Below are 13,884 nucleotides of genomic sequence, written 5' to 3' on the forward strand. Positions count from 1 at the left end.
CCTCAGTTCAGTTCAGTTCAGTCGCTCAGTCGTGTCCAACTCTTTGCGACCCCATAAATCGCAGCACGCCAGGCCTCCCTGTCCATCACCAACTAACTCCCGGAGTTTACTCAAACTCATGTCCATCGAGTTAGTGATGCCATCCAGCCATCTCATCCTCTGTTGTCCCCTTCTCCTCCTGACCCCAATCCCTCCCAGCATCAGGGTCTTTTCCAATGAGTCAACTCTTTGCTTGAGGTGGCCAAAGTATTGGAGTTTCAGCTTCAGCATCAGTCCTTCCAATGAACACCCAGGACTGATCTCCTTTAGGATGGACTGGTTGCATCTCCTTGCAGTCCAAGGGACTCTCAAGAGTCTTCTCCAACACCACAGTTCAAAAGCATCAATTCTTCGGTGCTCAGCCTTCTTCACAGTCCAACTCTCACATCCATACATGACCACTGGAAAAACCATAGCCTTGACTAGATGGACCTTTGTTGGCAAAGTAATGTCTCTGCTTTTTAATATGCTATCTAGATTGGTCATAACTTTCCTTCCAAGGAGTAAGCGTCTTTTAATTTCATGGCTGCAATCACCATCTGCAGTGATTTTGGAGCCCCCAAAAATAAAGTCAGCCACTGTACCCACTGTTTCCCCATCTATTTCCCATGAAGTGATGGGACCAGATGCCATGATCTTAGTTTTCTGACTGTTGAGCTTTAAGCAGAAAATAATGGTATCTTAGATTTGATGAAATAGGATAGTTATAATTTCAAAGTACATAATCTTAGTTGTATACTGTTTTGAGAACTGTTACACTTATTTTACTAATAGTAAAACTGAGACACAGAAAATCTAAATTACTTTCCACTGCCATACATCAAGGTTAACATTTGAGTATTTGTTATATTGTTAGAAAAGCATGAAAACCTTTTGTTATGTGGATAAATTGGCAACAGAAATAGAAAGTTGACCCAGAAAGAAGTACCTGTGAACACATGGGAAAATATACAACAGTAAAAGAAATACAAATCAAAACAATTTGGTACCTTTTTTAGATCTACTAAAATAACATCAAAAATGAAAGAAAAAGAGTGAGAAATTTAAGGTAACACCCAATCCTGGTAGCTTTGTAAGTTGATACAATCTGGTTATATTTCTGTTTATTTTTTGACTCATCTGTTCTTTTATTTTTCTCTACTAACTTTTTGACTATACATATTAAAATTGTTTTTTAGATGTTATTTTAGAGCAACAGTTTCAAACATTGTGGTCTTAGGACCCCTGTACACTGTAAATTATTGAGGACCCCAAAACTTGGACTGTATATATTGATATGTACCATATTAGACATTGAAACTGAACATTAAAAGTATTAATTCATTTAAAAACAATAATAAATTCATTACATGTTCATATAAATTACATATTTTAATGAAAATATCTATGTGCTCCCAAAAAATGTAGTGCAAGGAATGGCATTGTTTTAAATATTTGAGAGTCTCTTTAATATCTGACAATGGAAAAAGCTGGATTCTTATATCTGCTTCTACATTCAGTCTGTTATGTCATGCTGTTTAGGTTGAATTATATAAAGAAAATTTGGCCTCACACAAATATGTACTTGTAAAGGAGAAGAGGTTTTTTTTTTTTTTTAGGAGAAGAGTTTTATAATAGCCTTTTATGATAAGTTTATTTTTTTTTATTAGTAGCAGTTTCTTAGTAACAAATATGGAATATGAAACCATATCAGTGAACTTTTGATATTCTGCTATATAATAAACCGTTGTTGCACTTTATACTTTGAATGAATATTTTTTTAAACCTAGGTATCATTTTATAATATCACACATGGATAATTTGGAAAGTTTAGCTCCCTGTTTTATGCAGATCCAAATGACACATTTTGTTAATAATCAGAAATTACATTTATTAATACACCATTATTCCCATCAGGAAAAATCTCTTAAGTATTAAAAGCTATCAAACTCATGGTGGTGGACACAGTTTTTCCAAGATTCAAATTTTTGTTTGAAAGCACAAAATTTATCTTTGACAGCAAATACTGTCATTTTTTTTCCTTAAAGTGATAGATAGGCTCATTTCATTTACTTTTAAGATGCCAGATACTCAAGTCTGAATAACTGTAGTTTGTCTACAGCTGCTCTTTCAAGTAAAAATAGCTTTCCATGAAAAAAGCACCTAATTCAGTTCACAGTGCAAACAATCGTACAAGTGCCTTTCTACAAGTCAGTCATCTGTCTTCACTGTGCAGCTTTTTGCATGCTTACCAACACACTCTCCAGTGAATCGAATTTTTTAAAACAAAAACTGGTACATTCTTTATCATCCCCTGACTGGTGGTATAGAATTGATGACTGCTAGTACAGATCTTCCTTGATTTACAATGGGGTTATGTACAAATAAGTTGAAAATATTGTAAGTCAAAAATGCAATTAATAATATCTAACCTACGAAACAGAATTTAGCCTGTGCTCAGGACTTTTACATTAACCTACAATTGGGCAAAATCATCTAATACCACACATATTTTTTAATAAATTATTGAGTATCTTGTGTAATGTATTGAAGGCTATACTGAAAGTGAAAAACAGAAGGTTGTATTCATATAGAATGGTAAGTGTATTGATTGTTTATCTCTGTGATCACATGGCTGACTGGGAGCTGCAGGTCACTGCCAGTGCCTAGCATCATGAGACAGTATTATAGCACTATGATTAGCCCAGAAAAAGATCACAATTCCAAGTACGATGTCTACTAAATGCATATCACTTTTGTACCATCATAAAGTCGAAAAATCACAAATTGAACCATCATAAATCAGAGATCATCAATACACTTTGGTGCTACTGCCTCGTTTCATACTTGGGCAGTTGCAGTTTTACCCATCATTGCTCTTATACCATCCATGCAAATGTTGCACAGTGAAAAATGCAAATAACTATTATTATGAAAATAGTTTTGACTTAATGAACTACCTGAAAATGGATCACACTTGGAGAACCACAGTTCTAGACATTGCAGTGTGCTTCCTCAACTTCATACAAGTCCACTTAGAATTAATATTTTACAACATTCCGTTCAGTTCAGCTAACATTATATGTCAGTAAAATGTAAAAACCTTACAACAGTGTGATTCTACTTATTCATGCAGTGTTTGCTTTATTGTGGTTATATAGTTTATTTCTATTGGAGAGGGCAGTGGCACCCCACTCCAGTACTCTTGCCTGGAGAATCCCATGGATGGAGGAGCCTGGTGGGCTGCAGTCCATGGGGTCGCGAAGAGTCGGACATGACTGAGCAACTTCACTTTCACTTTTCTCTTTCATGCATTGGAGAAGGAAATGGCAACCCACTCCAGTGTTCTTGCCTGGAGAATCCCAGGGACGGGGGAGCCTGGTGGGCTGCCGTCTATGGGGTCGCACAGAGTCGGACACGACTGAAGTGACTTAGCAGCAGCAGCAGTTTACTTCTATAGCCCTCTAGTGGCTCAGAAGGTAGAGAATCTGCCTGCTATGCAGGAGATGTGGGTTCAATCCCTGGGTCAGGAAGATCTCCTAGAGAAGGGAATGGAAACCCACTCCAGTATTCTTGCCTGGGGAATCACATGGACAGAGGAGCCGGCGGGGGCTATAGTCCATGGGGTCGCAAAGAATCAGACACAGCTGAGCAACTAACACACACTTTTACTTCTATACATGTTATAAACTTTGTAATTCATTATTTTTGCTGTATATAGTTAGTAATTTTTAAGAGAAATTAAGGAATTTTTTTAATATCTTTTATATTTAGTCACATATTTATCGCTTGTGGTCTCTTTAGTCTACCTCAGTGTCTATGTGGTACCATTCTCCTTTAGTCTGAAAAAATTTCTTGTCATGTAGATTTTGCTGGTAACAAATTATCTCAAGTTTTATATACCTGAAGATATCTCTGCTTTTAAATTTTGAAAAATACCTTCACCACATATAGAAATCAAGGTTGACAGATTTTTTTCTTTCAGCATTTAAAAAATTTTTTTCTTTTTTAAATTTTTATTGGAGTATAATTGATTTATAGTTTTGTGCTAGTTTCAGGTATATAGCAAAGTGAATCAGTTATACATATATCCACTCTTTTTTAGGTTCTTCTCCCATATAGGTCATGGTCTTTACAGAGTATTGAGTAGAGTTCCCTGTGCTGTGTAGTAGGTCCTTATTAGATACCGTTTTATACACAGTGGTATGTATGTGTCAGTCTCCCAGTTTATCTCTTCTCCCCGCCCTGGTAACCATAAAAGTTTGTTTTCTAAATCTGTTCTGAATCTAGTGTGGTTCTTATTTCTATAGCATGGCATTTTGGGGGTCTAAACTGAATACCCAGGGTGTTCAGAGTGGTCTCTGGCTTAACCAGAACTCTAGCATCTCCAAGCACTGCACTGCACAATCTATGTAGACTTCAGTGGCCCTCCTCTCTGTCCAACCCTCTCTTCTTCACTATTCCGCCACACAAAGCCTCACCATCTCAGTGGCTCTGAACCCTGATTTCTGCCTTCTTAACTCACAAAGCTGTCACTCAGTGAGACAGCCAGGCTCTTCTTGGACTCCCCTCTGCACCAGAGTCTAGAACATGTCCTAGACAGAAAGCCAGAGTAAATTGGGGAATGACCTTTTGTGTTTCTCTTCTTTTAAGGGTCACAGTCCTGTGCTGTCTGAAGTGTAGTCCAATGCCTAAAAAGAGTTGCTTCATATACTATTTTATCCAGATTTATTGTATTTTATGGCAGAAAGATAAGCCTATTTCTAGGTACTCTGTCATGGTCCAAATCACAGATCCTATACAACAGTTTTAAGTCCTATTAATAATTATGAAGATTTTCTGGCTATATAGAAAAGTGTTTGTGTATGTGTATCCAAATATACAGGAAGGGAACTTGAAAAATTAAGAATTGTTAATTGATTAGGATATTTAAAATAAAGGTCAGATTTCAGATTTTTCTGTTACTATAATTGTGACTGTGTAATAAAAATGACTTTGTTATGGAATTAAAGATTATTGAAATAGTTTTAGGTTGAAACTATTTAACTTTATTTCTTCCTTTTACTTTAGAATATTTTATTTTTAATTTCACTAGGCACCTAATACATTCCTTAAATTTATCTTTAAACTCTATTCTGTAATAACACTTTTACATGCACAGTAAATGACAAAGACAAAAACATTTTATATGCATAGTTTACACTGGGTACTTTGTTTTATATCTAACTGTTAAAAATTATAATAGGAAGTGGCACCACATTCAGCAAAGTTTTCTGTAAATAGGATCCTCAAAAACATTAGTACCCCAGCTAAGTGACTGGAGAGTGTGTGTGTTTTAACTTTTTGAAACCAAACCAAATGCATGATTATTTAGACTGTTATTCCCATCAACTTAAAGCTAATCAAGGAACCATCATTCAGTTGTAATATGTATCAGTTCAGTTCAGTCACTCAGTCATGTCCAACTCTTTACGACCTGATAGACTGCAGCACTCCAGGCTTCCCTATCCATCACCAACTTAGGGAGCCTACTCGAATTCATGTCCATTAAGTCGGTCCAACCATCCAACCATCTCATCCTCTGTCGTCCCCTTCTCTTCCCACCTTCATTCTTTTCCAGCATCAGGGTCTTTTCCAATGAGTCAGTTCCTTTAGGATTGACTGGTTTAATCTCCTTGCAGTCCAAGAGACCCTCAAGAGTCTTCTCCAACACCACAGTTCAAAAGCATCAATTCTTTGGTGCTCAGCTTTCTTTATAGTCCAACTCTCACATCCATACATGACTACTGGAAAAACCATAGCTTTGAAGAGACAGACTTTTGTCAGCAAAGTAATGTCTCTGCTTTTTAATATGCTGTCTAGGTTGGTCATTGCTTTTCTTCCAAGGGGCAAGCATCTTTTAATTTCATGGCTGCAGTCACCATCTGCACTGATTTTTGAGCCCCCCAAAGTAAAGTCTGTCACTGTTTCCATTGTTTCTCCATCTATTTGCCGTGAAGTGATGGGACCAGATGCCATAATCTTAGTTTTTTTTTTTTTATGATCTTAGTTTTCTGAATGTTGTTTTAAGCCAACTTTTTCACTCTCCTTTTTCACTTTCATCAAGAGGCTCTTTAGTTTTTCTTCGCTTTCTGCCATAAAGATGGTGTCATCTGCATATCTGAGGTTATTGATATTTCTCCTGGCAATCTTTATTCCAGCTTGTGCTTCATCCAGTCTGGCATTTCGCATGATTCATTCTGCATGTAAGTTAAATAATCAGGGTGACAATATACAGGCTTGACATACTCCTTTCCCGATTTGGAACCAATCCATTGTTCCATGTCCAGTTCTAACTGTTGCTTCTTGACCTGCATACAGATTTCCCAGGAGGCAGGTCAGGTGGTCTGGTATTCCCATCTCTTTAAGAATTTTCCATAGTTTGTTGTGATCCACATAGTCAGAGGCTTTGTACTATGTATATAGAAGGAATATAAAATCACACACACACGGACACATATGAACTGAACAAATAGGACTTATGACTACTCCAAAATTATGATTTTATTCTACTAGCCATGTTGTGAAACTTTTCTTTTTAAAAATCCTGTCTTTTTAAGATTTTTTTTCTCAATTTCAAGTTTTCAGGAAAAATACTCAATATATTTTATATTTTCTTCTCAGTTCTCTTTTTTAGGAAAACATATATTCTTTTTTATTATAAAGATTGCTGGGTTTTCCCCCAATGGATAATGTAAAGTTTTAATGACCATTGTTATTAACATATCATATACATACAGTATAGTTCTTTTATAAATATTTTTAAATTATCTCTAATTGAAGCAGCTTTAAAATATTAAGGAAATTTTAAGGCAGTTACTCTTTTTTTTAACTTTTTATTTTGTATCAGGATGTAACCAAGTAACAATGTTGTGATAGTTTCAGGTGAACAGTGAAGAAACTCAGCCATACATGTACATGTGTCCATTCTCCCCCAAACTCTTCTCCCCTCCAGGCTGTAAGGCAGTTACTCTTAATTCCACAATTCTACTATAATTGTTTTTATTTTATCCAGTGTGTGTGTGTGTGTGTGTGTGTGTAGTTGTGATTATAATACATATGCAGTTTGGGGACCTGCATTTTAATTTCATGTTATTTCATATATACTTTTCCATATTGTTAAGTAACCTTCATATGTGTCATTTTAAATGTCTGCATAATATTCTTTTAAGTTACAATAATTTTTCCATTATCCTATCACTGAGGTTGTTTACAAATTTTTGCTATTATATTTGGTATTCCAGTGAATACTGTTGTATAGTTACTTCTCTGTTTTAGTGGCTTCATTACAATAAATTCCCAGAAGTATAATTTGCAAGTCAAACAAATAAACTGTTTTCTTCCTTCAGTTGTGGTGGTGGTGGTTGTTAAATACCTGCTTATTTTCAGCTTGTTTGTTAGTTAGCTGTCTCTATGCTTAAATTCTATTATAATTGTATTTATTATAAACCTGAATGATTCTTATTGCTGTCTGTTGGGCTTGGGTATACATGAATCAGACTCTTCTAATGTAAGAACAGCCATAAAGCAGCAGGTCTGGAGGAAGTCCCCATAAATACAGTAGAAACATTTTATAGGTTTCCGAGGGGATTCTGTAACTATATAGTGGAAAATCTGTTCAGTTGGGGCTTAGGGTATAATATTCTCCTCACTTAGCAGTTAAGAAAATGAAGCAACATAAAAAACAGTGTAAGGAAGTTAGAGCAATTTAAGAAATAACTGAATCTATTAAATACTCAGGAAGAAGCAAGTTTTACAATTTTAAACAAATGTGTAACGCTAAAAACCACATATACTCTCTTTGTCTCAGAGCTTGATTTTTTTAACAGGAAAATTGACTGTTCTATTTTCCTAGAAATTTATAGATGAGAAACTTATCCCCAGCTTTAGTGATACTATTTTTTCAACAAATGACTTCATGCTTTTAATGTTGTAACTGTCATCTAATAATATTCTCTGTAATTTTTATGTACAGAATATAAAATGTACTTATCAGCTCCAAGTTATATATATGTTGCTCACATATGTTAAAATAAGTCAAAGGAAAAATTTGTCCCAATCTCATTCATTAAAGCAAGTGATAAAGCTGTTAAGTGATTATTTGGCTTGTAAATAATTGGGGTTTTTTAAATAACTAAATTTTTGTCTTTGAAACTGTAATTTCTACATTATCATATACTTTTCCTAGGAACTTCAGTATATTGGTTCTGATTCGTCTAATAAGTAATTTCTCACCTTTCACAGGTGTATTTGTAACCAAGTCACTAGACTATACCCTGTCATATCTAATTGTATAAGCATGACTTAAAATAGTACCAAGCTTGTCATTATTCCACCCAAAGCAACCCCTTATTCTGTCATTGTTGCCCCCACTTTCCTCAGTACTCAGTTTTAATACCTTAAAATCGTTCCTGACGCTCAGTCTTCTCTCCCCTCAATATCTAGTTAATCTCCAGATCATAACTCCCTGTATTCTTCCTTTCTGTTTTCCATTACTGCCACCTTAGTCCTGAGACTCATTACTTCTGTACCACTGCAATAGACTTGAATTTTGCATATGTGATTTTATTGCTTAGAAAAGTGGTTTATTCCAGGAAACTGCATCACTTACTTATAGTCTTACCTTTAGCAAAAAAAAAAAAAAATGCAGATTTTGTAAAAACAAAACAAAAAAATCACCTTTTTTTGTATAAAGATGTTATTTCTATTTAAAGAAAGGTATTTTAGTAGCAGAAAATAATATTCTCTCATATAGAGTAAATTATGAACCTGAAAATACTTATTTCTAGAAAGTGCCAGATCTTAGAAGGATAACCTTCGAATATGCTGTGTCAAGTAGTCTATCATTTAAACATAAGTAAATCCATACACAGAAATTAAGGCAGCTAATAAGAAAAGTATAAAAGGAATATTGAAACTTTTAAAGAATGCCCTGTTCATAAATTAACAAAAAGATTAAGCTTTAGAGTAAAACACAGGAAACCATACCAGTACCCAGATAAACAGGCCCCATAGTGCTCCTGGGACATTACTTCAGCAATCATTTCCAAAAGGTGGCTGGGGCTTGCAACGCAACCAAAGTTAAACAGAAGAACTGTAGGAGTTCCAGAATTATACCAGCACTATCAGAAGGAATATCTGACACAAAATGTATTCATTTGATATGGGATTTGTTTGTATCCTTTGTCTTTAACTAATCTAGAATGAAAGATGTATCCCTTAGCACTCTTTTTCTGCCTTCTTCAATGATAAAACACATTTTATAATCTTTATTTTTTTTTGAAAGGGATCACATGCAGTGGTCAAAAGAAGAAGAAGAAGCGGCCAGAAAAACAGTGGAGGAGAACTCAGCGGTGCGAGTCCTTTCCGAAGAGCAAGGTAAGCAGCTGTACGCGGCTCCCGGAGCCCGGCTTTTCCGTCTGACCTCCGTCTGGCTCCGTTCGCGCCGCAGTCTCTTTTCCTCCTAACTGTGTCACCGTTTCAGAGAGCTCTGAGCTTCTGCCTATGCTAATTTACTTGTTCCTTTAGGAGAATTCCCAGTCATTCCAGTGTAGTGAAACCAAAGTTAATGAAATAAATTACATACTTACCCTATATGAACTTGCTCTTTTGATAGTCATATTATTGCTTTCTCTGGGAGATAGGTAACGGTGGCATTTCAAACAAGATAGGAGAACACAATTTTAAAATTTTCCTTGTTGTTATCTTTTAGTATGCTATTGTGCATTTCAACTGCTGGGAATATTCAATGAATTCAAATATATTCATATATCAAAAGAAGGTAAAGTCATATCAAAATGTTGCTGGTCTTTTAAGATGAACACAAAGTTTCAATAACGATTTAAGCTATTTTTCTTGGAGGCCTTTGATATTTAGAGTTTAATTTAGGTAAGGCCTTGCCAACCTTCAAAAATGGTCTCTAAAATATTGCCCTACTGTGTAATCACCAAGTCAGAAAATAGTAAATATGGGTGAAGATGTGGAGAAATGAAACCCTTGTGCACTAATGGTATAATTATAAAATGGTACAACCTCTGCTGACAATATGTAAGTTCCTCCAGAAATTAAAAATGGAACTACCATATGATCTGACAGCCCCACCTCTGGATATGTAGCCAACAGAATTGAAAGAGATACCCAAAAGGTCTTGAAGGAATATTTGTATACCTTCATTCATAGCAACACTATTCACAGTAGGCAAAAGATAGAAATAGCCCAAATGTCCAGCAGATAAATTGATAAATAAAATGTGGCCTATTCATATGGAATATTATTCAGCCATAAAAAGAAATGGAATCCCTGTCCCATGCCATATAATCTGGATGAACTTTGAGGACACTATGTTAGGTGAAATAAGCTAGTCACAAAAAAGGCAAATACTATATGAGTCCACTAATATGAGGTATCTAAAGTAGTCAGATTCATAGAAACAGAAAGTTGAATGGTGGTTAGCAAGGGCTTAGAAGAATGGGAAACAGAGTTGTTGTTTAGTGAATATAGGGTTTTGGATCTGCAGGATGAAAAAGTTATGGGCATCTGTTTCACAGCAATGTAAATACACTTAGCATTGCTGGACTGTTCACTTACAAATGGTTAGGATGGTGAATGTTATGTGTTTTTTTAACCACATTTCTTTTTTTTTTTTTAAGACACTAAAAAAATTTTGCCTCTGTCCTTCTCACTGAGTAGCTGGGAACCCACAGACAGTTGGCCCAACCCTTACACTCTTCTAGAGAGGATTTTCTGCTTTGTTTTTCTTAAATGATTTCTCCTTTAAAACAGGTTGTTTTGTTTTCTTTAAAGAAAATACAGTTTATTGATATACCAAATACCCACAGAAATTAACACAATTTATAAATGAGTTTTCACAAAACTCAGTGAATTTTCCCAATACCCTTATTAAGAAACAGAAAATTATCAGTAATCCAGAAATTTCCTCATGCTGTGTCCCAATTACTTTCCTAAACCCCTAAGACTCCACAAAGAGCACCCACTATTCTGGCTTCTAATACCATAAGTTAGTTCTCAATCACTCATGTAGCAGTATCAGTGTACCTGTTAGATAGAACAAGAAGCAGCAAACTGTGGCCATGAGTCAAATCTAGCCCACTGCCTGTTTTTATAAATAAAGTTTTATTGGAGCACATACTCATTTGTTAACATTGCCCATAGCTGCTTTAGAGGTGTATCTAAATAGTTGAATAGTTGCAAAAGAGTCTGTATAGCCCACACAGACTACTTACTGTCTGGCCCTTTACAGAAAAAGTTTGCCAGCCCCTGAGATAGAATTTTGTTTCCACATTGATCAGCTGTCCTGAAACTCCCCAGGGAAAAATGTTTGCATTCCTCCTCTGTTCAAGCCAAGTATAGTAAAAATCACTAATCCCACTGGTAGTTAACTATTGTTCTGGTGACTTTAGTCTACACTTGAGGCTAAAGTTTGAAGCAAAGGGTACTGTTGAAACTGAGCTAGTGAAATAGCCCTCATTAACTGCCCTTTACCAGTGAAGGGGGCAGTGTCGCCCTATCTTATCCTCTGGTATCATTTGCTGTCCCTCAGAGGTAGTTTTCCTTCCTTACCGTAAGCATGAATGTGTCCTGAAGGATGGACAGGAGGGAAGAGCACCTGATCCACAGTGGAACCATTCTATTTTTATGAGCTCCAGCCATGCAGTCCCAGAATGGGATGTGGCCAGGGAGTGTTGGGGTTGGATTTGAGAGTGCATACCAGTGGCAATTCTGCTTACAAATCAGCCAACATTGCATTCCTTTGCAGGAACTCTGTCACACTGTTTCTGAGGAAGTATAATTTTGCTTCTTTGCCAGCAGCTGCACAGACATATTTTCCACATTACTCAAGCTTCTGCTAGTGGCCACCTGGATATGACAGAGAGAATCAAGCCTAAACAGAATTAAAAGATATCAGTCATCTTAATTCTTTTCCAGGAAGTTAAAAATTATCCATAGTTTATTTCCTGAGAATATGAAAAACCAAGGATTTTTTTTCATGCTCTCTCGAGTATTTCTGTTTAGAACATAAATAGATGAGCAGTGCTGATAATGTTCCCTTAAAGTGCTCTATATGTGGCTGCCTATTTTGGCCTATTTATGTTAACAATGAACTTGAGTGAAGCTAATGAGGAGGTTATTTTCGGGCCTTGGAAACCGCAGTAAAGGAAAATGACAGTTCCCACAGAACCATAATGTGACTGAAATAGAAAGGTGGTGACTGGCCTTTCTCTATAGAAGCAGGAAAAGCAAGCTGGAGAGGGCTGATGATACTCCTTTGAAGCGTTTGGTTTGCTTATTAGCATGTCCAGTCTCTTTCTGAGCAAGTTTTCTGGCTGCTGTGGAGACACAGAACAAAAGAATTCATTTAAAAATGCCTCCCAGTGATCGAGGCTTCTGTTGGGTCCCTACCCGCATAACACTACTCAGTGCAGTGGACTTTATACATGTCAGAGAACCGCTACAAGGAGAGGAACCCACAATGAGGGTGGCCATTACATCACACTTAAGCAAGGTTGCCCAGAGCAGCAACCAAGGCAGCTGCTGAGGGTGGCAAAGAAAGAGAGAAAACTTCTGTCCTGAGGAACCATGTTGAGTGACAGGACGTTACAGTGAGACCAGGTACATACCCAGCCACCCACTCCAGTCTCCACCAGGGATCATCAACATGCAGGTCTGCAGAAGCCCTTGGTGAGGCTCCTCATTGGATATTTAATGTCTCTGATGAATATGGGTCAAGGTGAAGAGATCCATTTAAAAGCTCTATTCCCAAACGTTGTGAAAGCCCAAAGGAAGCTGTGACCTGGTTCTTCTCCCACTGCCCCTGTCAACCACAGTCTCTCTTGTTTTTTAATATATATTTATTTTTATTTGTTTTGCTGCATGGGTTCGTAGTTGTGGCATGTGGGATCTTATTCCCCAACCAGAGATCAAACCCAGGCCACCTGCATTGGGAGCACAGAGTCTTAGTCACTGGACCACCAGGGAAGTCCCTACCATCTCTTCTTATCCAGGAGAGTCCTAAATCTTTGAAAAAGCCAATTTTCTCTCATCACAAAGTATTCCACTTACAGAATAGTATATAGTATGAGCCTTGCTTATTGATTTTATCTTACTTATTTCAATGCCCCTAGGAGGAGGTACTGCTGGTTTTCCCACGCTGACCAGCTCTCTGGCACCTTCCTTTTGGTCTCTGTGTATGTCAGTCTCTCCTGTCACTCCCATTTCCCATTTCTCATCTATTGTCTCAGCTGTTGGTGAGAACTGAAGTCCGGAAACACCCTCACAATTCTGAAAATAAGAACTTATCTGTCACAGATGAGACAGTCTTTTGCTGTACAGTGGCTGACATTTTCATCCTGTGATTAAAATGTAAAGCATCTAGGCTATCATTAGCAATGTTTCTTTCAGTTAGATGCTCAGATTAATGATTTGTGATTCCACATTTCCTTTTGGTAATTTATTTTAAATTTTATAATAGCTTAGATTTCTTTTTAAAACAGATTAATTCAGAGAAATGAGAAAGATACATTTGGCAGTTTTTGAGTTAATATGATTATATTTTTAATTTCCTAAAAACATTTCCAGTGTGTTATATCTCAGCTGGTAATTTAGCAAATGTAATGGGTTTTTTAAACTTAATAACAAATGCAGCTGCTATTTTTACTTTAAAATACCCTTGTAAATAACTATCTACCTAGAGTGAGTTGCCTTTGTCAAGAAAAATAGTAAAAGAATCCCACTATACCTTCCTTTGTGAATACCTTGACACTTGAGAGTGTCCTATGTGAGAAAAAAAATAGAGTAGCTTAAAGTTTT

The 13,884-nt window shown here is 36.4% G+C and overlaps 1 protein-coding gene across 3 annotated transcripts in view; it reads left to right on the forward strand.

The window, feature by feature from the left end:
- The window catches only part of METTL8 (methyltransferase 8, tRNA N3-cytidine), an 85,279-nt gene that overhangs the window by 48,545 nt on the left and 22,850 nt on the right, over positions 1–13,884 (forward strand). For all 3 annotated transcript variants that reach the window (XM_070476039.1, XM_020896362.2, XM_020896363.2), the window contains one exon: positions 9,344–9,435. In XM_070476039.1, the coding sequence (XP_070332140.1) occupies positions 9,344–9,435 (92 nt within the window). The remainder of the gene's footprint in view (positions 1–9,343; positions 9,436–13,884) is intronic.

Source organism: Odocoileus virginianus, chromosome 13, assembly GCF_023699985.2.
Source record: "Odocoileus virginianus isolate 20LAN1187 ecotype Illinois chromosome 13, Ovbor_1.2, whole genome shotgun sequence".
Classification (NCBI taxonomy): domain Eukaryota; kingdom Metazoa; phylum Chordata; class Mammalia; order Artiodactyla; family Cervidae; genus Odocoileus; species Odocoileus virginianus.